We start from the raw sequence: 22,724 nt of genomic DNA on the forward strand, positions 1-22,724 counted from the left end.
TGGGGAGTGCTGCTGGGGTTTCCATTTAAAAGGAAAAGGTGTCTGGGCCCCGGAGCCTGTGTCCCCGTGCCCTTCCATCTGCCCCTGTCTCCCTCCCTTCCCCCGCCCTGCACTGCAGCACCTCCCGGGTCGGGGGAGGGTGACTGGGAAGGGGGTTGACCACAGGAAGTGGAGGGCCGCACCGGTGTAGGGGAACTAGGAGCTGGTCCTAGGGAAGGGAATGTCCACGGTTTCTGTTGTCATCACCTCCCTGAAGACGGGCTCCAGGGCCTCGCCTTGTTTACCTGCACGCTCCCCAGGGTAGTCGATGGAGTCACACTGGCCCTGGCAACCCCTACCCCGCGGAGTCGGTTTGAGCCGCGCTATACGAGGATCCCGGCTCATAGCCACCCTATTGGACGTGAGCGAACTGCCCCCCATAGCGTTTCCTAGGCTGTAAATCTTTACGGGGGTGGACGGCACAGCTGCACCCCCAAAGGCTGTTTGGTTTCAACGGCTTACCTTTTTGGTTGACAGCTAAGCTCTTTTAACCCGGTCCCTTCTCCTGCCCCCACTACCTGAAATTGCTGTTGGACATAACTAGAGACTAGACCTTCCGTGGACTTCCCATGGAGGCCAGCGCTGTGCCTCCCAAGCTCCCAAGTGGAAAGAACTATGCACCTGGTTTCTGTTGGACATTGGTGCTATTTATGGCATGGGGTGTGGGGGAGGAGGAACTATCTCTAGCCTACACGACATCCATCGCTGAGCTGGTTTCACATGTGGTGTCTCATTAAATCCTCTTCAAAGTGCTAGATGGGTTTTGTGACATTCGGTTGGTTTTTTTTAGTTTTTTTCTTGTATTTTTTGAGGAGGGGTAAGGACCAATAAGAGCCAGAAAAATGAGGTTCCTGGTTTCTGTTTCAGTTTTATCTCCATGCCCTTATTCGTGTCTGTCCCACATTGAATCCCCATCGAGTGACCAGATCCACACGGGGTGCTAGCAGCTCTCTGTTCCTGGGAGTGGAAGGAGCTGCGGAGGAGCATCTCAGCCCTGAAAAGTGGCATGTTTTCTCCGCTCCGCAGTTCTGCCTCCTGGGGGCACTGCTGGCCCCCATCCGAGTGCTCCTGGCCTTTGTCATTCTCTTTCTCCTCTGGCCCTTTGCCTGGCTGCAAGTAGTGGGTCTAACGGAGGAGCAGCTTCAGGAGCCAATTACAGGATGGAGGAAGTAAGTGGGAGATCAGCCCCCTGGAGGTGCTACGCCTCACTTCTTTTCCCTGCTATCTATTTGCTCCCTATGAGAAGAAGTGGGGGGGTGGGAGGTGGGGTGTTGGGGTGTTTCCTGACGCAGTCCAGCCTGGGTAAATGAACTGTCAGTCAAATTGAGACCTGGCACAGAGGAACTGAACTGTGTTCCAATGTGACTTTAGCCCGTTGGCTAGAGTGCTTGAGGGCAGGACACTCGCCTGCCCCAGGTGTCTGAACCTAGTGGGTGGTGAGGGTCGCCGTTGCTGCCACTGATACCCAGCCTTGCACCACAGGACGGTGTGCCACAATGGGGTGCTGGGCCTGAGCCGTCTACTCTTTTTCCTGCTGGGCTTCCTCCGGATTCGAGTTCGAGGTCAGCGGGCCTCTCGCCTTCAAGCTCCAGTTCTTGTTGCTGCCCCCCACTCCACTTTCTTTGACCCCATTGTCCTGCTGCCCTGTGACCTGCCCAAGGTTGTGTCCCGAGCCGAGAACCTTTCTGTGCCTGTCATTGGAGGTGAGAGGGTTCGACTGTAGTGAGGGGGGCGGGGGGGATCACTCTGGGCAGAAAGCTGAAAGGGACTGCGTTCAGGAATCGTGGCCCAGGGCAGAGAGATGACTAAGAAGTATCTCTGACGGATGGAGGAAGTGGAGTGCTGGGTGGTGGCAGTGCCATCCCAAGGGATTCTTCCAAGTATTGTCTCCATATCCCAGCCCTTCTTCGCTTCAACCAAGCCATCCTAGTATCCCGGCATGACCCAGCTTCTCGACGTAAAGTAGTAGAGGAGGTTCGAAGACGGGCAACCTCAGGAGGCAAGTGGCCCCAGGTGAGTAAGAGTCTTAAGACCCTCCCCTCAACTTTTATGGGCTCCTTCTTCGGTTCTCATTTCCCCTCTTCCCCTTCAGCCTACCCAGCCCAGCCTGGTATCTTTCTCCTTCTCAGGTGCTGTTCTTTCCTGAGGGTACTTGTTCCAATAAGAAGGCCCTGCTTAAGTTCAAACCAGGTGAGTAAAATGATGGCGGGTGAGAAGGCCGTGTAGGAAAGAGCATCAGATTTCAGGAGGGACCCTTGAATAGCCCACGCACCGGGGGAGGGAGACAGGGAACTTGTCCAGTACTATAAGACACTCAAAACCAAGCTCACTGTCATCCAGTAAGTTCTGACTCATCATGGCCCCCATAAGACAGGGTAGAACTGCCCCTGTGGGTTTCCGAGACTGTAACTCTTTACAGCAATAGAAAGCCTACCTTTCTCCCTCGGAGCAGCTGGTGGGTTTTGAACTGCTGACCAACACGTAACCACCATTGCCAGGGTGCCATACTAAAAAGTCAAGGGGTCAGAAAATTAGAAATGACATGGAGCAAGACCAGAGTAGGATGTTCACTGGGTCCTGCCCCAGACTCCTTCTAACTACTACTGTGCACTAACCTCTGCCTGGGGGGGTGGGGGTGGAAATGGGGTTTAGGAGCCTTCATCGCGGGGGTGCCTGTACAGCCTGTCCTCATCCGCTACCCCAACAGTCTGGTGAGTCCTAGTCCAAGAAAGGGCAGAAGCAGAACCCTGAATCTGCCCTAAGTGAGAACCGGTGTGCATGCCAGGGTGGGATCAGGAGAGGGTCCGGGGCTCAAAGAAAACCCAAGGCCAGATCCAAGGAAGAAAGGTAATATTTCTCTCTCTCTCGCTCTCTCTCCTCTCTCAGGACACCACCAGCTGGGCATGGAGGGGCCCTGGAGTGTGAGTTGTGGTGTCCCTGGGTTGAGGGTGGGGAGCAGGGTTCCTCGGAGAATTCCTGCCCCGCCTTCTACTCTCCAGACAAGGTTGACTGGCCCTTCTTCCTTCTAGGAAGTGAGAGAACTCTGGAGAAGGGGGCGCCTCTTTCCGTCTGTTTTGTTCTGGTCTGGAAGTGCTTTCCCCTGTCCCACCTCGATTCCTTCTCCATAGTTAACATTTCTTTCAGCTGGCTTCCCTGGGTTCCAAAGTCATTTGCTCACGGAGGTTGTCCTCTCGTCAAAGACCCGCCCACCACCACCAGACATGCCTCTGGCTGTTCCGTCCATGGCCCAGACCTCTTGCCTGCAGCTCTTCTCTCATTCCCTCCTCCCGCCTTTCTGGTCCTTCCCTCTTGTGGCCCACCTGCACATTGACGCTGCTGACTGTAGGGCTAGGAGTCCACTTTTATATCGATGGGCAGAACATTCCCACATTCTTCCCTCCAAGTAGGGGAGCCCATAGTAGGGCATTTGGGATTGGTGGGCATCCCAGGTCTCTCTTCTCTTTAGGCTCAAAGTCCTCTGGCTCACGGCCTCTCAGCCCTGCAGCATCGTGGATGTGGAGGTATGGCGCCATGTGTGTGGTGGCGCCCTGACATGTTGGGAAAAGAGTGGGGGGGGGGGGGCGTCACCCTTACCTGGAATTACTCAGAATTGTGTGTGTCCATTTCAGTTCCTACCTGTGTATCACCCCAGCCCTGAGGAGAGCAGAGACCCCACCCTCTATGCCAACAACGTCCAGAGAGTCATGGCCCAGTGAGTGTCTCATGCACGGGGTCTTTTCCAGAGCCAAAGAACAAAGGTCAAAGGGACCGTCAGGGGAGGGTGGAGGGCCAAGGCAAAACAAATGGCAGGTGGGTGCCAGAGTGGGTAGGTATGGCCTTGGGGCAGCTAAAACAAAGGCGGGGAAAGTTAAAGAGGGCCTCAGGTGGAGGCGTCCCAACCCGAGTGGGCCAGAGTCAGTCAGTCGGTGAGCCTACAGAAGATTCTTCTGCCTCCTGCCCCATCCATTCCATCCCCCTTCACCCTCCAGGGCCCTGGGCATCCCAGCCACCGAATGTGAGTTTGTGGGAAACATGCCTGTGATAGTAATGGGCCGGCTGAAGGTGGCGTTGGAGCCGCAGCTCTGGGAACTGGGAAAAGTGCTGCAGAAGGCGGGGTAAGTGGTCTTGAAGATGAAGTCGTGTCACAAGAAGACAGGAGTCGATGGAGAAAAAAGCCAGGGGAAAAGTGGGAAGAATGTTTGAATAAAGGAAGATAAAGGATTTTTTGTAAGATCGTGTAAAGATGGAGTAAAAGGGAGAGGAAAGTGGGTAGTAATTCAGGTGAGGGAAATGGGGAGGGGTCTCCAGGGAACGTGAGTCAGAGTGCATCTCAGTGCATCGAGAGTTGAACCCTCACTCGGGAGACTTTCGGGGCTAGAGTCACGACTGCTGGATACTGTGTCCAGAAAGCATCGGCCTCTGCCCTGCCTCCAACAATCCCCTTTACAGGCTGTCCCCCAGCTGTGTGGACGCTGGGGCAGAGCCAGGACGGAGTCGAATGATCAACCAGGACGAGTTTGCCAGGCAGCTACAGCTCTCCGATCCTCAGACAATGGCTGGTGCCTTTAGCTACTTCCATCAGGTGAGGGGGCTGGAACAGAGAGGGGAGAACCCAAGGTCTTACCCTCTGGGCTGACAGACTCGGGATTTTTGAAGGACAGCACCTAAGTGGTGATTATCAGCCACCTTGAATGGCCAATTTGGAATCCGCTATGGGTGTTGTAATAGCCATTGGCAGAGTGCCATCTCCTGAGGTCCACTGGGAGAAATTCATATCTCCAAAAGGCTTCAGAAAGGGTCGGGAGAGCAAAATTACTCTGGAGGTACATACATTTCCAAAGCCCTTTTAGACCAGTGGTTCTCAACCTTCCTAATGCCGTGACCCTTTAATACAGTTCCTCATGTTGTGGTGACCCCCCCAACCATAAAATTATTTTTGTTGCTACTTCATAACTGTAATTTTGCTACTGTTATGAATCGGGCAACCCCTGTGAAAGGGTCATTCGACCCCAAACAGGGTCTCGACCCACAGGTTGAGAACTGCTGTTGTAGACATTGGCAAAGATAGGCGATGAGATGGGTACTAGGTGAGGGTCTTTGAAGTATAAGGTTAGATGGGACGGTAGCATAGGGAGGGAATGATACTGGGTCCGTTGTATGGCTCTGAGCTTGAGGACTGGAAGGATCTGCAATACTTGGGCAGTTTTTACATGTCCCGTTCGCTTCCCTGGGATTTCTTGCCATTTCTCTTAAATCTTGGCAGGCCACTTCTATCCAGGGATTGTAGGTGTCCGTGTGGAATCGCAGTAACCCTCAAGGAACTGTGTGTTCACAGAAACGACCACCGGTGGTCCTGGGGAGCTCCTCTTGCTCTCAGGTGCAGGCCGGGCCCTCTGTCCAGTGCGGCGATCGGTCCTCCATGGCACACACAGTGGCATCCTCCACGTTTCCTAAGACATGATGCCAGGAGCCCACTCGGACTCCATTGGACCAAGTCTCCCACACAGGCTGAGCCTAAACAAGAAGAGAACCAGTCTGTCTAACGTAGGGGCCGGAGATATCCTCTGATGGCATGTCAGACACTTGGGACCACATCCCTTTAGGAGAGAGCTTTGTCAGCTGATGGGATGTAGCTTGAGCAAGCACTCGACCTGAAAGGAAGCATCACAGACGGCAGCCATCGCAGGGGACACGACACACACACACACACACACACACTGCGGAGATGAGGAAAGAGCCAAAATGCACAGAGGAGGAGGGAAGATGTAGGGCTGGTCTCCCAGTACCCTGGTTTCTCTCGCACCCTCCAGGACGCCAGGGGTTTGGTGGACTTCCGCGATGTGGCCCTCTCACTGGCTGCTCTGGATGGGGCCAGGAGTCTGGAGGAGCTGACACGCCTGGCCTTTGAGGTACCAGGGGGGTGGGGCGGTGAAAATGCATGGTGGGTGTGCTCACGCTAGGGAACTCAGAGGCTATATACATAACCACTGGTTACGCATTGGACCGTGGTTTAACTGTAAGGTCTGCAGTTCGAAGCCATCAGCTGCTGCTCGGGAGAAAGACGAGGTACTCTTGTAAAGAGTTAGTGTCTCAGAAACCCACCGAGGCAGTTCTAACCTGTTCTATAGGGTCGGGTCACTATGAGCCGGAACTGACTGGACGGCAGTGAGTTTGGTCTTCGGTTTGGTGCTGCCCAACCTAGAGGGCTGTGTGGCATGCTGTTTCCAGTGTAATGTCCAGTGACTCACTGTCTAAGACCGCAGAGTCCCCAGGACTGCGTGTTGAGCCCTGCCTGGGAAATGGGCTGAGTGTTCTCCATCACATTTAAAACGCCTACACAAAGGTCAGGGAAGGGCAGTCTTGGAAGAGGGGCGGTTGGGACCTGTCCGGCAGATCGCACGAGGAAAGGGCGCGACTTGCAGGCTTTTCTCTCCTCAGCTCTTTGCTGAAGAGCAAGCTGAGGGGCCCAGCCGCCTGCTGTACCAGGACGGCTTCAGCACCATCCTGCACCTGCTGCTGGGGTCGCCCCGCCCTGCCGCCGCCACTCTGCATGCTGAGCTGTGCCAGGCCGGCCCCAGCCAAGGTCTCTCCCTCTGTGAGTCACTGCCTTCCAGGGCACCAGGGTGGAATTGGCTCTCAGAGAAGGAAGCGCTGGCTGGGAGGGAGCCCGGGGTTAGTGGCCATGCTGTGGGGTTGGTGAGATAAGGCTAGCAAGGCAGGGAGGGCCATCGCCTAGGCTGGAGAAGTAAAGGCAGAATGACCAGGAGGAAGACATTTCTGAGCGCAGCAGGGGCTTTCTCCCTTCGTGTTTGTAAATCTTTTGTATTCTCCCCTGCCTCACTCTCCTTTTCCCAGGTCAGTTCCAGAACTTCTCCCTCCACGACCCCTTCTATGGGAAGCTCTTCAGCACCTACCTGCGTCCCCCACATACCCCGAGAGGCACCTCACAGATAGCAGATGCCTTGTCCCCAGGTGGCCCCACTGCTCTGGCTAATGGGACTGTGCAAGCGCCTAAGCAGAAGGGTGACTGAGTACCTCGGCCCTCCTCACCTCATCCTCCCCGGCTCACCACCTCACCCCCCACCCCACCCCGCCCCGCCGACTCAGGGCAGCGCCAGGGGCCTACCCTGTGCCTCAACCCAACCTCTGCCCCTGTTGGATTTGTTTTTGTTTAAGTTGGTTTTAATTTTTTTTTGTAAGAAACTATTTTATATAAATATAAATCTATATCTATATCTATTAAAAAAAAAAAAGATGAAGCTCAGTCACACTACTGGTCTCATATGTCCGGGAAGGAAAGGAGTGACGTGGTGTAGGCTGCCCACAGGAAGAGCTCAAAGGCCTTTGGGGTCAGTCTTGCAGCGTTGGTTGGAGGAATCCTCCTGGCTTCCAGCTGGGCAGGGCTCTTTCCTGCCCCGTAATCATGCGAGATTTCCTCGCCTCCCCTCCCACCCGCCAACATGATCTCATGTCCCCACATTCTAACAGACTTCCTCAGGGACCTCCTTTCATTCCCTCTTGTTCTGTCCTCGTTAGAGATTAAAAAATAACTTGCTACCATTCCGTACTTAACAAGGCTCCTGAGACTCGATGCCGTCTCCTGTAGTCGGAACAGAGCGAGCTGTGTCAACAAGAAGCAAAGCTGCTTCCCTCTCAGGTCAGCTCAGCCGCACAGGGAGGCTTCTCTCCGCCGGACTCGCCGAGGACTGTGTATGGTCTCTCTGTCCTCTTCAAGGAGCCCTGGTGGCACTGACAGGTAAGCATTAGCACTGCTAACCGCAAGATTGGCGGTTCAGACTCACCGGTTGATCCTTGGGGAGAAAGGTAGGGCTGGCAGCATCTGTAAAGATTTCCACAAAGTCTTGGAAACACCGGGGTTGCTATGAGTTGGAATCTACTCAACACCAGTTTGAGGTTTGAGGACCACCTTTCAAGGAAGAAGAAAACAAGCCCCACCCCCACCTCCGTCTAGTGATCTGTAGGGAAAGTAAGTCCCATGTAGATAATTTGTGTAAAAAACAGCATGGCCCGGCAGGCATATAGGACCTCAGGCTATGCCATCCCCATCTTTACAAACAGTTCTTCCCACCACATTCTACTTCTGTGCGTCCCATAATCCCTTACAGTGGTCACACGGAACTCACAGACAGTATACTCAATTCAGGGGGGCTTGTTGGGGCAGGTAACAGGTTACAAGTCAGGATTCATGCATAGGACACTAGCACGGGTCCACAGCATCCCCTCTTGTCAGCCCGCAGCCAGGTCTCCCCAGTCCTCAGCCATTTGGTTCCTAGCTCCATTGTTCTGCCTCAGTCCTGAGAGACCTCTCCTCTATTCTGTCTCACACCATCTTGCCTCCACTCTTGGCCTGGCTTCCATGGTCCCTGCTGCAAGCTCCATTGCCTCTGGTCTCAGCCTCTGCCACTTCAGACAGATCTGATGGCCTTGGGATCTGTGTGTTCCTGCTTCTGAGAGGATGCACTCTTATATGGAGGTGTGGCTTTTGTCTTTCAACAGACCAAGGATACAAAAGGTGACACGAGTCATACTTGCTACTCAGGTGGAGGCTTAGAATACATCCTCTCTTAATCCTGTGATGGAGAAGGCCCTCCAAAATGGGCTCTGAACTGCATAACTACAGGCCTGGAGACCAGGATGTGTCATACATACGTCACCAAAGGGATCAGGGCTAGACGGGCCCTATTAAATAATTGACATTTCAGTTTGGTACCCCCAGAAAGATGGCAGGTAGAAAAGCATCTCTAGACTTTGAGAATGATGGAATGTCCAGGGAAGGTCTCAAATTCAAGTCTGGGTGTGGGAATAAATGAACCGGGTCACCAGGGACTCATTAGCATGCAGCTCATCAAAGCCTGGAAGCTCCTTTGTTCCCAAGGAGAGACTGCAGGGAGTGGAGACGATGCTGGGAGTCCAGGTGAGTTACCTGGGGTCCACAAACGGGCCCCACCACCTTCTTTTATAGCATCTTCCTCCCTCCTGCCAAGCAACAAAAAAACAAACACAGAAGATCATTGTTTCCAACAACATCTTTATTCATTCTTTTCTTCCTCATACAAACCCTTCCAGAATTCCCATACAATTCCTCACCGAGAAGACCCACCTCCACCCTCGGGAATCTGACCTCCACACTCTCACTCCCGTGGAACAACTGTTTGTCTGAAAATGAGCCGGTTACCAGACAGCAAGGGTGAATCCTACTTGGGTGGGGCCCCCCACGGGTTGGGCAAGTGGGAGAGGACGTCCATCCCTGCTGCTCCTTATTGGCAACGGCGTCTCTTTTTTCTTTTCCCGGTGACAAAGCTCTCCTGTCGCCTTTTACGAGGCTGTGAGGGGCTATCAACTCCCGGAGCCAAAGGTTTCTCCTCAGGGCCAGCTCCCTGGTGAGGCTTCTTTCTAGTGGGTGCTGGGCCTCCGACTAGAGCTCTCTTGACAGATTTTGCAACAGGGCAAGGGCAGAGGGGAATCCCAGTGGGTGACAGGCTAAGTTTGGAAGCCAAGAGGTAGGCAAAATTAGAAAGTTCTTCATCTTCCTCCTCCTTTTTTGCTGAGTGGCCTGTTGCAACCGCAGACGATTGCCTCAGCCTGGAGGCATCCTTAGTTTCTCGTACAGGGTGGGCCCTTCCCCGGCCCTGGTGAGATTTTGATTTGGAAGGCCCTCGTGAGGGAGCAAGGTCTTTGGGCTTGTAGAGATTGGTATCCTCTTTGCCCTGTCCTTGAGAAACATAAGAATTTAAATTCAACGGGTAAGGACGTTCACTGACCTCTGTTAGTCTGAGGCCCCGGTCACCTCCACCATCTACTCTGCTGGTGGCTTCCAGCAGAGGAGAGAAGGAATTGCCTCTGCTCCCTGACTCTTTGCTGACCTTGGGGAAGGAGGAGGCATCCTGGGCCCTCAAGAAAGGGTTATTGCCTTGACAGGCTGCCAAGAGGGTTTCTTTGGAAGACCCCAGTGTGGGAGCATCCATCCCACTTTCTAGCAGTGGAGAGAAACCTTCAGCCCACGGGTCACTGGGGTCCCGAGTGATCTCAGGGTTATTTTCTTTGGGTAACTCAGGGCTGCTGGCTCTCTGAGGTCCCCGCAAGCTGCGACTCTTTCTCTTTTCTGAGGTTGCTGTGGTCTCGCTGTCTCCACAGGGAAGAGCACACGTCCCCGTGTCCCCAAGTGATAAGCTTTCTCCGAGGCACAGAGAGACGTTACTCCCAGAGCTCTGTGCCTCACAGCCTCCCTGGGGCTCGGCTACGCTGTCACCATCTTCTAAGTCCTCTATGACCTCCTCCAGCTGGAAGGGCAACTCCAAGCCTACTATATTCATCTCACTGCCCAGCCAGAGTCCTGGACTGAGAGGGGCCCCATCCCTGTCTCCAGCTGCCCCTGGCGAAGGGTCCTGGTCATCGCTCTGCAGTATCGGAGGGCCGCAGTCATCTCCCCACATGCCTCCTGCAGAGTCTCCTGGGGTCAGTGCCAGATGCTCCTTCTCTTGTGGAAGTACTCCACAGGTCCCCATCTGTTCTGTTTGTAGCCCCAGTACCTGCTGTTCTAAGCCTGGACTCTGCAGTGGCGCAGGCTCTGCGAGTCCAATATCCAAACAGGGCGCTCCAGTTCCCTCCAGCTGTGGGTCTTCTTGCCAGCCAATGGGTAAGCCCTCTGAAATCCTATCAACCACCAAGGAGTGCCCAGAGGGCCCTGCCCCTTCCAGTTGGCCATCCTGAGGTGGGGCTGTCTGGTTTGTAACATTGCCACATCCTCTGCTCTCTGTGCCCGAGGGGACCCCAAGACCTTGTGGAGCTGTGAGTTCTAGCTTCAGGTCCCCGCTGCCGGTAGATGTCGGAATACTCCCATCCCTGCGCATCCCCCTTGAGCTCTTAAGGGCTTGCTTCCGTCCACCATGCCCTAATCTTGCTCGCTTTCCTGAAGAAGCAGCCTTTCTGGGGCAAACAGAGCGTCCAAGCATCCGAGGCCCAGGTGATGGCCGAAGGTGCCCACTCCCCCCTTCATCCTCATCAGAAACAGAAGGACTGGAGTCCAACTGAGCTCCAGTGCAGCTTGCGGGTGCAAGTGCCTCTGCCTCCTCCTCTTCTAAGGCCATGAGCCGCTTCTGGACCAGCTGGAAGGAAACAAACACATGTCCGTTCTACACACACCGTGGTGAGAAGAGGTGGGGGGGCAAGGCAGGAAAGACAAGCCAATGGCCCCAAGTGATTCTATCAAAGATGGGCACTCACCTCTTCTTTCCTGCCCTCCCTCATGGGCTTTACCCTGTGCTTCGAGGCCCTGCACCCCCGTTCCCTGCCTTTCCATGGTCCCCTATCCTCGCTCAACACCTGAACCCCACTCCTGAGGCAGCGTATGGTTAGAGAAAATCCTGTAGGCAGCTGGCTCGATATCCCCACCTCCCAAGTTTACCTGACCCAGAGTGAGCTCCTCTTCTCGCTGCAGTTCCTCGGTTAAGGCCAAGGGGTCCCTCTGCAGGTCTGGGGACAGCAGATCTGCTAGAAACTGAGGGTGAATGATGGCCTCCACCTGGGGGGACAGAAGAAAGTGAGTCTGCTAGGAGGTAACCTGTAAGCCCAGAGGGTCCAGAAGAGAAGCCACAGGTGCCTCCCAACTCCTTACCCTTTCCCACCCCCGCCGAGGGTTTTATAAACCGCCACCAGCTACACATTCACGTGTGTCCATGCACACACTTACACACACGACGATGACAGAACACTGCCTCGTCCCTAACTGCTTGGGGAAGAGCTGCAGATCTTTGGTTCCCAAGGAAGCCCACCCGTGATCTGCGAGGCACCAGACCTCCAGGGACAGCCCACCTTGGTCACAAAGACTTCCTCACAACATAGCTCTTCGATGTAGCTCAGGAGTCCTGGATCCGGGTACATGCCTTCCTCCTGCTGCTGTTCCTCCTCTTCCCGTTTCCCATCCAGCTCTCCCAGGGCTGGGTGGCTCCCCATGAGCCCTTCCATGATGCTGGTGTACTCTTTCACAGCTTCTGCTGGGATCTCCTTGGGTGCCTCGGGAACTTGTGCCTTCTGGGATTTGCGCTGCCGCCGGCGGGGGGCCCGGGTCTTGGCGGCTGCCTTCTTTGGGATGTACACTTAGGAGAAAGGAGAAAGGGCCTAGTGGCACAGAAGCTACAGCTGATGTCTCCCAACCCTATTTGGAAAGGCCACATGGGTCCCAGCCAGGTCAGGCCAACCTGACAGGGCAAAGAGGACACTAATCTCTGGGGGAGGTCTAGGGACTGGAGAGTGTCCAAGCCAAGCATCAGGCAGCTGGGATCTCTCCAAAGACCAAGAAACCCCTCACCCTGACCCCATGGCTTAGATCAGATGCTGTGGGCCCCAGGTGACGATCAAGTGGAAGAGCAGCTAGCGTTCTTGGCCGGTATCAGTTGGGGAAGAAAGGAACCTAAGAACCAGAACTCCTACGGAATGTCCTGTTTGAAACATGGAACACCCTTCCCCAGGGGAAACATGGCAGAAGAGAAGGCAATGGCTTGTGGAATCCGACTGGCGTCGGCAAGCCTCACTCTGAGCCCCTGGCCCGCAGCTGCTCCTGGGACTCGGTAGCCATACCTGACTGCTGGCCAACATCTGAAGCAGGAGGAGCCAGAGGGACCGGAGGGTCGGGGTGCAGAGGGGCGGCTGCGGGAGGCAGACATTGGGACCCATTTAACAGCTGTGCATTTTGAATCTGCATCTCTTCCTCGGCCTCAAACTCCATGAATCTGCAAAGGGTGAGGACGGCACGCTCAGTGTTGAAATGGTCGCCTGTCCCATCAGGAACCCAGGCAACAGGCTGCCGCCACACACAGCCACCAAAGGAAGTGTCCTCCTTAGGACAAAGTTCCGCCAAGTTCAGTCACCCAGCAGGGGAGCTGCTCACAGCCTTTCCCCAGCCGACATCACTTGGGATGCTTGTTCAGACTAAGCTCTCTCTCCAGAGCAGAGTGTAGCTTTCATGTTGGTTTTTCTGGGCTCTATCCTGTTTGATCAAACAAATGGAGGGCAACATGGCAAGACCCCTCTTAAGGTATCATCTGCCTTAGCCAGCAAGCACAGACAAGAAATCAGGAAGCAGGGCCCAAGGCTGCAATTCTAGGCAGGAGGTGGGGAGAGCTAAAGCAAGCGTCAAGAGGCTGGGACTAGAGCCTTGAAGGGTAAAACTGGGAGGTTTATTAGGCATTGAAGAATTTTGGGGAGAAAGTGGAAGCTATGCTTGGAGGAAAGGGTTCATTTTCCTCCTGTGTTTTATTTTTAACTAAGTAGATAATGGGGAAGAAGAGCCAGGCAACTGAGTAAGGCTTCAAAGGTCCCTAGTTTCCCCTAGACCAGCCCCTCCCTGGGTGGATGGGATACTGTTTCCAAAGGCAGGGTGGTCAATAGATATATGAATGGTTTGGGAGATCGCATTTAATTCTAGCCCCAATCTAAGAACAACTAGTTTCCATAACATAGCCCCGCACAATACTCGCCTCCTGGAAAAGTCACGGGAGAGATGGGTGCTATAGCAAAGTGTGACGAGCCCAGATAGTGCCCAGGGTCTTGAAAGAATAGTATCTGGGGTCTTAAAGGCTTAACCCAGCAGCCATCTAAGTGTGGCATAAACTGAGACGCACACCAACCTGTGTGACCCAAGGACTGTCGTAATAAAGTCCAAATCTAAAGGAGGAAATGACATCAGAGCTTAAATTGTGAACACCCACTTTGCAGAAGGCTATGGACAACAGAAGCCCCAAATCTCTCCGCACAGTGCCCACAGGGATGAAGGCGCCAGTGAATCTCCTCCGACAACCTTCCAGGGTTGTGAATAGCCTTGCTGTCAGACAGAGAGCACAGTAGTGGACTATGGCAGATGTAGCCGGGTTGAAACGTAATACCTTATCATTTGATTTCCCTCAACTCATTTTACAGTTGTTTCAATTTGGGTTATTTTCTGCTTTCCTTTAGATTGAGGTTTTTCTCTGTTTCATCTAGTCATTGTTGTTGGGATTTTTTTTGTTTATTTGCTTCCTCTTTGTGTCTTGTATGATTTTCTGTATATGAAATCCAGGTTAGGTAACTACAGAGAGAGTAACTGGATGAATACTTAGCCAGGGGCATGGCAGGGGAGTTTGGGGGGAAATGGGGAGCTAACAACAATGAGAAGAATATGTTCTAAAATTGACTGTGGTGATGATCATACAATTCTTCTTAATATATGACTGAATAAATTGTATGATACGTGAAGTATATGCCAATAGAACTACCGGTATTTAAAAAAGGAGGAGGAGGAGTGCCTGGAGTCTACCTGGGCAGACAGGTAGGAAGGAAGCTGCCAGGTAAAACTCGTGTCATTGCTTTGCTAATTCTCTCCTACAGCATGGGATTTTTACATCTATGAGGCTCCCCCACCCTCATTAAAAGACCTTCAGTATCATGTAGACTCAGACAAACAGAGCTTCCAAGTGAACGCAAGACATAAAACCCTAGAGGTGAAGGGGACGGACGCAGCAACGTGGAGAGAGGATCAAATCTTCCACAATCCAGGCAACTCTATTCCCTAAGCCGCCCTGCCACCACCTTCCTTTAATAGCTCTTTAAAGAGTCACCCACACACCTAGACACAAGCGTCTCATAACTGCCTCCATCCCTCTCGGCCCCAAGCCTCCCTTAGGAGAACTCACTTTTCTGCCATCTCATAGAAGATCATCCGGTCAAAGTTGCTGGTTCGCTCCCACTCCTGCACAGCCCTTGGCAGTCCCTCCTCCAGAGTCATGGTGGGCTTCAGCCGGGCCAGGGAACGAAGAACGGGGCTGAAACCCCCGTTAGGTCAGTCACAGCCTCCACCAAGCTCCGCGTGCATCCTCTGCCTCCCATCAGATCTGCCCTGGCCCCTGTTCCTGTCACGCCCCCCTCCCGACAAGACCTTCAGACATCCCAACTTCATTTCACCAGACTCCCCTGTCTTCCGGCTGCAACTAGCTCACCCAAAATCAAACAGGTGATTCTCCACCCCACCTTCAGGATTCACTCGGTGCCATTCCTCTGTCCCCCAGCCTCACAGCGCCACCCTCAACCATTGGCAAGAAGCACACTATCCAAGGAAGGAGACTCAATGCAAAGGAAGCTTAATCTTGCCCAAAAGGGCTTGCTTTTTTTTTTTTTTTTTTTTAAATAAAGGAACTTCCTAACTTTAAATGAATCTCTGATTAAAGGTTGCTGGGTGTTTTCAGTTGATGCATTTATAAGTGGCGCGGCCTTCAGAATACCAATCACCAAGTGCCAAATACTGATCCTAGACCTCCGGCTTCTGGAAGTTGGACTCGGCCCTTTCTGACCCAGCAGGATTCAGAAGGCCAGCCCGTAGCACAGGCTGCATTTCTGTTCAATTTCCCAAACAGAACTCAAACATGACAGTGCAGCAGAACCACCCGGAGAAGTGTATCACAAAAATGGATCTAGAAGCCCACTCCCATGATCCCCAAACTGAGCTTCCCAGGTGCCTCTTTTGGGGGAGCTGGACTGCACTCCTTTGGTGGACACCCTACCCAGGGCACCTGTGGGTGGGGAGCAAAGAGCTCAGCACCAAAATTGAAGGGGTCCTTTGCAAACCGTGAAGGCCTGTGGTGCCTCAGCCCAACCTCCACCCCACCCCAAACACACACCCCATCAGTGGAGGTATGCATGCTGCTGCGGTGCTAAACAGATTTCAGTGGAGTCACCAGAGAGACCAGGAAGAAAGGCCTGGCAATCGCCTGAAAAATTAACCCATGCCAATCTTACGATCACCACGGCCTAGTCCTACTGTGTGAACAGCGCCACCATGAGTCAGAGCCAAGGCAGTGGCTAACAAAAGCAACCTGGCCTAACCTGTGGTCATTTAACAAAAGCAACCTGGCCTAACCTGTGGTCATTGAGACGATTCAGAATCAGAGGGGTCCCAGGTGCTCAGAGTAGAACTAAAAAAATGTTTTAAATTAAGAGTAGAAGTGCATCCTAGAGCTTCCTTGGTTATTAAAGGAAAGCAACATCAGTGCCACGAAGCCGATTCTGACCCACGGTGGCCCTGCAGTGACCCTCTTTCCATAGCAGGCTGCTCCCACGGTGCCACAGCCCACTGGTACTTTCGGGGGCCGGTGTAAGCGGTGCCACGCAGGGACTGACAGCAACCATGGTTTAAGGAGGCACTCATTTTGCCAAACAGTTCAAGTGTCTGCACTCATTTATTCTTCTCAGCAACCCTTTGAGTCGAGTATAATGATGCCTTTCAGGCAGGTAAAATTCGCCTCCTTTTTTAATGAGAAAACTGAGCGTCAAAGATGGACGGTGTCCTCCTCGGGATGACGAATGTAGTGAGTGCTGAAGCCCCGACCACTAAGCATGCTCTCGAAAACCAAAAAATCCTGTTTCCGTCATTTCAGTGCAACCCCACGTGTGCCTGAGAGACACTGTGCCCCATGGGGGTTTCAATGCAGATGGTCAGGCCTTTCTTCCGAGGCACCTCTGCAGCAAACCCAGCTGCTAGCCACTGCCCCACCCAGCCACGCTAGGGTTCTTCTCCTGGTCCTGCACTGTGCTTTCCTCCCAGAAGAATAAGTCAGGGCCCGGCAGTCCCTGTCCTGGCTGGCTCAGATCCCACCCTAGCCAGGTAGGAAAGAAAACAGGGCAGGATGTTGGTGATTATGGTCGGAGACCTATATTCAAACCAGAGTTGTTCGCTTAATGGTCCTAAACCTCTGCAAGCGTATGTGAGGATGACCAGGAAAGTGGCCGCCTGCACTCACAGGACAGAAGGCCCCTTGGCAGAAGATACCTGAGAGCACGTGACAAACTGGGAATCGGGCGAAGAGGCACCTCCATCACTACGCTCACCATCTACTTTCACATATTCTTAAACAGGCTAAGGTCATAAATCCTCCTTATGTAAAATCCCTAGGGATAATTAATCGAGGGTCTCTCAACTTACATCAGAAAACAGGAAAACGCTTCTGCATCAGAGCTTTGGGCTACGTGTCTCCTGGCCAAGCCTTTGTACCGCTGCCAACGTCGGAAGTTCTCATAAACGCCCTTGGAGGTGTGGGCGAGGTCACCAAGGGAAGACTTGGGCCGGGCAGCCAACGGGCCTCCTTCCCCGGGAGTCCCATGTGTCGCTGGCCAAGCCTTTTCTGGGGGAGTAAGGGGGGTCAGTTGGGCAACTGATGGAAGAGCTTGAGGAGGAAGGCCTGGGGACCTTTCCTGGCTCACCCCAACAGCCTTAGCAGGCAGAATGCTGGTCACATTAGAGGCTGCCACCAATTGAGGACCACCACCCTCGGGGTCCCCTCGGGGAGCACTTGAGGCCATCCAGTTGAGGGCAGTCTGAGAAAGGATAAAGTTCTGAGTTTGAGGGGGCTCAGCTGGCCCTGTATCTGCCTTGAGTTTGAAAATGACCTTGGCAGCCCCAGTCCCACTGGGGCCCCCATCCCCTGTCATTAGCAGTGAGCTGGGAAAAGCAGACAGCACCAGAGGGCTGCCTGAAGGAAAGGCTGAAGGCACAGGCACGGAGGTCTGTGGGGGTGCTTCCCAGGGTGGTGGGTCTGGTGGGCCTGGCGCAGCTGGGGGAAAGGAAAGAGCCGTGAAAGAAGACATGGTGGAGCCCGTCTTCATGGTCCTATCTGGTCCTGACAATGACGGTGCTGTTGAAACAAAAAAGGGGAGAGGAGGGAAGAAGGATGGAGCTCACTTTAGACCATCCGGGTCTCCTAGAATCACTGAAACATCAGAGCACAGATTCTCAACAGGAAGGGTGGGAGGGGAATGGATGGGGGGAACACAGCGGTTATCAAAGGGTGGTGTACTGCTTATGAGCTGGGCTGCTAACCACAAGGTCAGCAGTTCGAACTCATCAGCTGCTCTAGACTTTCTAGTCCCCTATGGAATAACAGTCTCAGAAGTCCACAGACGGGGCAGGCCAATGGAATGACCCCACGGCCACGAGGGTTGGTTTATGCCCAGCTAAGATGACTGCCCTGGAGAAACCATTCCCTTCTCAACAAGACATGGAAACCCACCCCCCCCATGCCCACCCCACCCTACCCCCGCCTGCCAAGAAGCGACTAGACCCAAGCCATCACTGCCTCAGCCCCCTTGGCATCCCTAAAGGCCATTTGCCAAGACACCCATCAGGGTTGACCTGCTCTGCACAGGTCAGGGTTGTAGCCTAACACAGGCTGACAAGCAGGGAAGCATAGTCCAGGAGAGGTCTGGCTTTCCCATCAGCAGCCACGGGGCCCTTAAGAAGGAGGCGGGTCCAGAAAGAGTATTCACACCATCTCCTCAGTCTTCCTTTAACTGCTGCCCCTTGTCAATCTTGTTTCTTTCTTTTACCATGAGGGAAACACTCAAAAAAAAAATTTTTTTTAAAACCATCCGGGAGTGGATTCTAACTGATAGTGACCCTCTAGGACAGAGGAGAGGCGTCCCGTTAGGTTCCGGAGGCGTTAAATCTTTCCGGGAGCAGACAGCCTCACCTGTCTCCCACGGAGAGCCACTGACCTTGCAGTTCATAGCTCAATGTGCAGCCCACCACACCAGCAGGAGCAGGGACCCCAGGAGCCAAGAAGCTCACACCCTGTAACACATCCCACCCAGCATACACGTCCATATGCTATTCCCGCCCATTCCCACCTGAACCCTGCTCCCAACTGCTCCATGGTCCCTGCCGCCACACATAGAAGTGCTGTTCCCAGGAGAGTAGGTGCGGATCCGCTATTTGGTTCCCAGAAACGTGACCTTAGAGTCAGGCTTGATGAGAGAGCAAATGGGCGAGGGCTTGAGCTTACATGAAGAAGTGAGAAGTAACTTGGGTTTGGGGCACCATCTGTGCTCCCTCTGCTTGGAGCTCCTAATATCTGAAATTGGGGGTCCATTAAGAACGGGACACTGGGCTGGGTGCTCAGGGAAGGACAAGGAAGTCTAGAAGAAAGATTCTGCTCCCAGAAGCTCCCTTTGTTGGCTCTAGTGAGCCCTGGTGCATTTAATTACCTAGGATGTGAGTCTGGGAGGACTTTTAATAATAACAATAGCAGATAATCTGCCTAATCTCATGCATCTGTCCTCCCCCCTGGTGTCCTATCAAAGAACATTCCACGGCAACGGTTGGCAAATCAACAATGCTCAGAATCTACTTAGTGACCAAGGAGCAAAGGCGTGTCTAGGGAGAATAGCACCTATAGCAATCAGTGTTCCATAGCCCAAGGATCTCTTCCCGCTGGGCACGGAAACTGCGGTGATGAATACAAAGGATTCACTGGCTCCGAGGGCATGTGTCACCCAGCCAGACTCCAGATATGCCTCTGCAAAGAGATTTGGAAGATGAGCAAACCCACCATCTCAACAGCAGATCAGGTGCCCAGGGGTATGCCACCATGGGCTGGGCAGTGGGTCTAAAGGGCTGCATTCCTGAGGTTGAGAAACACAGAACACCTCAAGGAAGGGAAGCCCCAGCTCTCATCCAGGTTGTCGATAACTCATTCCCAGCTCTGATGAAACTGAGGAAAAAAGGTTCCCTGAACTCCAGGAGAAATCCTCTCTGGGTCTGGAAGGAGCCCTTAGGCTCTTGAGCAGGGCCAGGTAGAATACTTTCTGGCCTACCTTTTGGGAGGGCATTTCTCTGTCAACCTGGCAACAGGCAACCCCACTGGCCAATTTTCCAGCGAAGGCCACCTATCCCCGCCCACTCCCCTCCACCAGGCACCTCATAAAATCAAGGGTGTTCAAGGTTAATTCTCTCAGGGCAAAATCCTAGATAGGCTCTAGTTAACTAAAGCAAAAGACAGAAGCTTAGGCCTTCCCCTTAAACCCTCTTTGTGGCATCCCCATTAGACATACAAACCTCTGTCCTAGAGACTAGTTGCTAACGGCCATCCTTTCTCTATACCCAGCATCCTTCCTCTGAGACCCATGACTGACCTTCAAGGAACTCTCTTTCCTTCCCCAACTTCCAGTCTCAAACATCCAATCTCCTTCCCCAGCCAAGTATGGTGGCTTTGGTGGGATCAGGTATTCTCTCCTTCCTCTACCTGGGCCCATGGAATTTGTGCCAATGTGAAGTGTCAAGTTTGAATTCCCAAAGGTCTCAGCTGGTAGCAGCCCTTCCCCCACTTCCCTCCTACCTCTTGTAGACTTACCACCATCTGAAGCCATCCTTTCTGGTTGGAGCACTAACCGTGGCTGTCTGGAAGCTTCCAGAAAGAGACAGTCAGATCTAGGACCCAGAGAGTAACCTGGCTCCGGTAAATGCACAAAGATCCAAGGAGGGAAATGTAAAGATCAGATCACACAGACTAGAATCCAGGATTCAAAGCATTCTGCAGTGGGGGAGGGGAAAGAGAATAGCAGGTAGGGGGGGAGAGGTAATAGCCCATAAAGCTAGAGTTTGACAACATCATTGTTATCTACCTCTTTAAGGCAAATTGTGAATTTTTTTCTCAAACTCCCAACACTGACTGCAGATTTCCTGCTCTGTTCCCTTTTCAGTTTTTCAACATTTTTATTTGTGTGCCCTTGAGCTTCACCCAATTCTGTAGCAGACTTCTTATCACATTGCTTAGCCCTGACTTAATTCAATAAAGGTTATATTTTCTAAGCCAATTTCAGAGCACACCGCTCTTGTATTTATAGATCAAGGGGACAGAATGTTTGAAATTAGAACCAGCTCAAGGATCCTATGCACAGCATTTCCTTGGAAAAATTCCTGAGCAGCACAAACCACCCAGTTAGGTAAGACCTAACAGTCCACAGCAGGCCCAGCTTTAAGGATGCTCCCCTGTGCTGAGAAACACCACTACATCCCAAACTTGCCAAGCAACTTATATTTTCAAGACTTACAGAAAGTCTTCGTTTTAGTTGTTGAATTATTTTGTGGCTAAATATTTAATTTTTCTTTTAAAATCTAACTTAGATTTAATTTTAAAATCGGTAAGACAATAGCACGTTTTAAAAGTCAGAACGTGCAAAACAAGTCTTCCTCCCACCCGATTCCCTTGCAATAGTTCTCCACTCCAGAGGAAGCCGGCATTGTTTCTTGTTAATCCTTGCAGAGATAGCTCATGGAACTACAAATGCAAGCTGTAGGTTGCAGAAGGAAAAGAGGCCGGCAGGTTTTTTTTAGCTATAAACTAAAATATACGTCGCAATGTCTGCCGTTATAAGTAATGCCGCCATGCCCGCCATTGTAATATCTTGGTTCTAATTTCATTGCTTCACGCTGGAGTCTTACAATTACTTCTCCGCTCATTTAAAGTTTGAAATGTTCGTACGGGGTGCATCTTATTATGTTTATTGTTAGTTACTCACCATACAACAAAGAACGCTGAATTTGCGGCACCGAGACCTGAGTTAGAATCTTGTCTCGATCGCATACTTCACCAGTTTCATAAACTAGCTGTACGCTCTCCTTGCTGTACAGTATATGGAATACCCATCATGCACTCTTTACCGCCAATATTTTGAAAAGGGACGGGGGGAACCGGATGTAAAAGAGGGGAGGGAATTAAACCACCTATTTTCTTTCCTAAGGTAAAGGGGCGTTGAATCCTCGAATACTTGTTTACCCAAATATTAGAAACCCACTGCCTCTGAACTAGATATGGGTCTACCACTAAAACAGGATATAGTCACAAAAGCACAGCTCACATCTATCCTACCCCCCTAAATAATGACTAACAGTGGTTGGCACAAGAGTGGGCACACTCTACGTGTTGCAGAATCCTTGGAAGGTCCCAACTATAGCCCCGGCCAAGTCCGCACTCGGGCGCCCCCTCTTGGCTAGTTCCAGAGGCGTCCAGGCATGGACTACATTTCCCAGTATGCCTTGGGACAAGCTTCCGGCTTGGCGGAGAGGAAATTGACAGACACGTGAGACACAGTCGACCGAGTAGCCGACCGGAGTGCATAGGTATTTGCGACAATATCCGGCAACGTGTGGTCATGTTTCTCCAGTATTATCTTAACGAGGAGGGAGACCGAGTGTATACGCTGAAGGTAAGGAGGGGAAACGGTGTAAATAGGTGCGGGGAGAAATACAGTCGGAAGGAACTGGTGAGATTCGCCACCGAAAGCCCAGACCGCGGGGTGGTGGGAGCGCGAGCGCGCACTTGTTGGGCCGCCCCACGCGTGTCCCCACCCCGTTTGGTCTTTTTCGCGCCGGCCTAGACCTAGCCCAGCTTCCATGTCCTTTATGTCGCCAGTGAGGGGGGTGAGTTTTTACACCACTTGTGTGCTGAGGTGGTTCGCCCTTTTCTTCCCAACAGAAGCTTGACCCCTTGGGACAGCAGACCTGTTCAGCCCACCCTGCTCGGTTCTCCCCAGACGACAAATACTCGCGGCACCGAATCACCATCAAGAAACGCTTCAGGGTGCTCATGACCCAGCAGCCTCGCCCTGTCCTCTGATTGCCCCCTCGTGTGTCCGCTCCCTCCTTCAGACCGTCGGAGACGTCCGAAACCCGGCTGCGCAGCGTGTGAGCTGGAAGCAACGTTGGCCACATAGGCCCTTTGGAACTCTTCAATCATGATTTTGTGTGGGAAATTGTGGTAGCGTCGCTTTTAAAGGGAAGGCATTTGAATCTTCATATTGTGAATTGCTGTCCGGTTATTAAAGATAAAATGTTTTTATTTTCAAGAGCTTTTATTTCGTGTGTG

The 22,724-nt window shown here is 52.6% G+C and overlaps 3 protein-coding genes across 3 annotated transcripts in view; 2 read left to right on the top strand and 1 right to left on the bottom strand.

Annotated features, from left to right (window-relative positions):
- Positions 1 to 7,226, top strand: part of LPCAT4 (lysophosphatidylcholine acyltransferase 4) — an 8,418-nt gene extending 1,192 nt beyond the window's left edge. The window contains exons 2-15 of the mRNA XM_045287669.1: positions 300 to 400; positions 887 to 1,208; positions 1,522 to 1,742; positions 1,940 to 2,052; positions 2,169 to 2,229; positions 2,692 to 2,750; positions 2,926 to 2,960; positions 3,506 to 3,560; positions 3,669 to 3,751; positions 4,029 to 4,154; positions 4,489 to 4,621; positions 5,850 to 5,948; positions 6,478 to 6,634; positions 6,895 to 7,226. Coding sequence (XP_045143604.1) covers positions 300 to 400; positions 887 to 1,208; positions 1,522 to 1,742; positions 1,940 to 2,052; positions 2,169 to 2,229; positions 2,692 to 2,750; positions 2,926 to 2,960; positions 3,506 to 3,560; positions 3,669 to 3,751; positions 4,029 to 4,154; positions 4,489 to 4,621; positions 5,850 to 5,948; positions 6,478 to 6,634; positions 6,895 to 7,070 — 1,741 coding nt within the window. The 3' untranslated portion in view covers positions 7,071 to 7,226. The remainder of the gene's footprint in view (positions 1 to 299; positions 401 to 886; positions 1,209 to 1,521; positions 1,743 to 1,939; positions 2,053 to 2,168; positions 2,230 to 2,691; positions 2,751 to 2,925; positions 2,961 to 3,505; positions 3,561 to 3,668; positions 3,752 to 4,028; positions 4,155 to 4,488; positions 4,622 to 5,849; positions 5,949 to 6,477; positions 6,635 to 6,894) is intronic.
- Positions 7,227 to 9,317: 2,091 nt separating this feature from the next.
- Positions 9,318 to 20,241, bottom strand: NUTM1 (NUT midline carcinoma family member 1). The gene is made up of 7 exons (XM_004712738.4): positions 20,211 to 20,241; positions 17,009 to 17,717; positions 14,727 to 14,855; positions 12,637 to 12,788; positions 11,872 to 12,155; positions 11,465 to 11,581; positions 9,318 to 11,165 (listed from the first exon to the last, which is right to left on the bottom strand). The coding sequence occupies exons 1-7, from the start codon at positions 20,224 to 20,226 to the stop codon at positions 9,318 to 9,320; spliced, it is 3,255 nt and encodes a 1,084-aa protein (XP_004712795.1). The 5' UTR covers positions 20,227 to 20,241.
- Positions 20,242 to 21,944: 1,703 nt separating this feature from the next.
- NOP10 (NOP10 ribonucleoprotein) lies at positions 21,945 to 22,704 on the top strand. Its single transcript, XM_004712668.2, has 2 exons — positions 21,945 to 22,065; positions 22,335 to 22,704. The coding sequence occupies exons 1-2, from the start codon at positions 22,012 to 22,014 to the stop codon at positions 22,473 to 22,475; spliced, it is 195 nt and encodes a 64-aa protein (XP_004712725.1). The 5' UTR covers positions 21,945 to 22,011; the 3' UTR covers positions 22,476 to 22,704.
- The last annotated feature ends 20 nt before the right edge of the window (positions 22,705 to 22,724 follow it).

This window comes from Echinops telfairi, unplaced genomic scaffold (assembly GCF_000313985.2).
Source record: "Echinops telfairi isolate 266 unplaced genomic scaffold, ASM31398v2 ScPeMD7_18;HRSCAF=68, whole genome shotgun sequence".
In the NCBI taxonomy this organism is placed as follows: domain Eukaryota; kingdom Metazoa; phylum Chordata; class Mammalia; order Afrosoricida; family Tenrecidae; genus Echinops; species Echinops telfairi.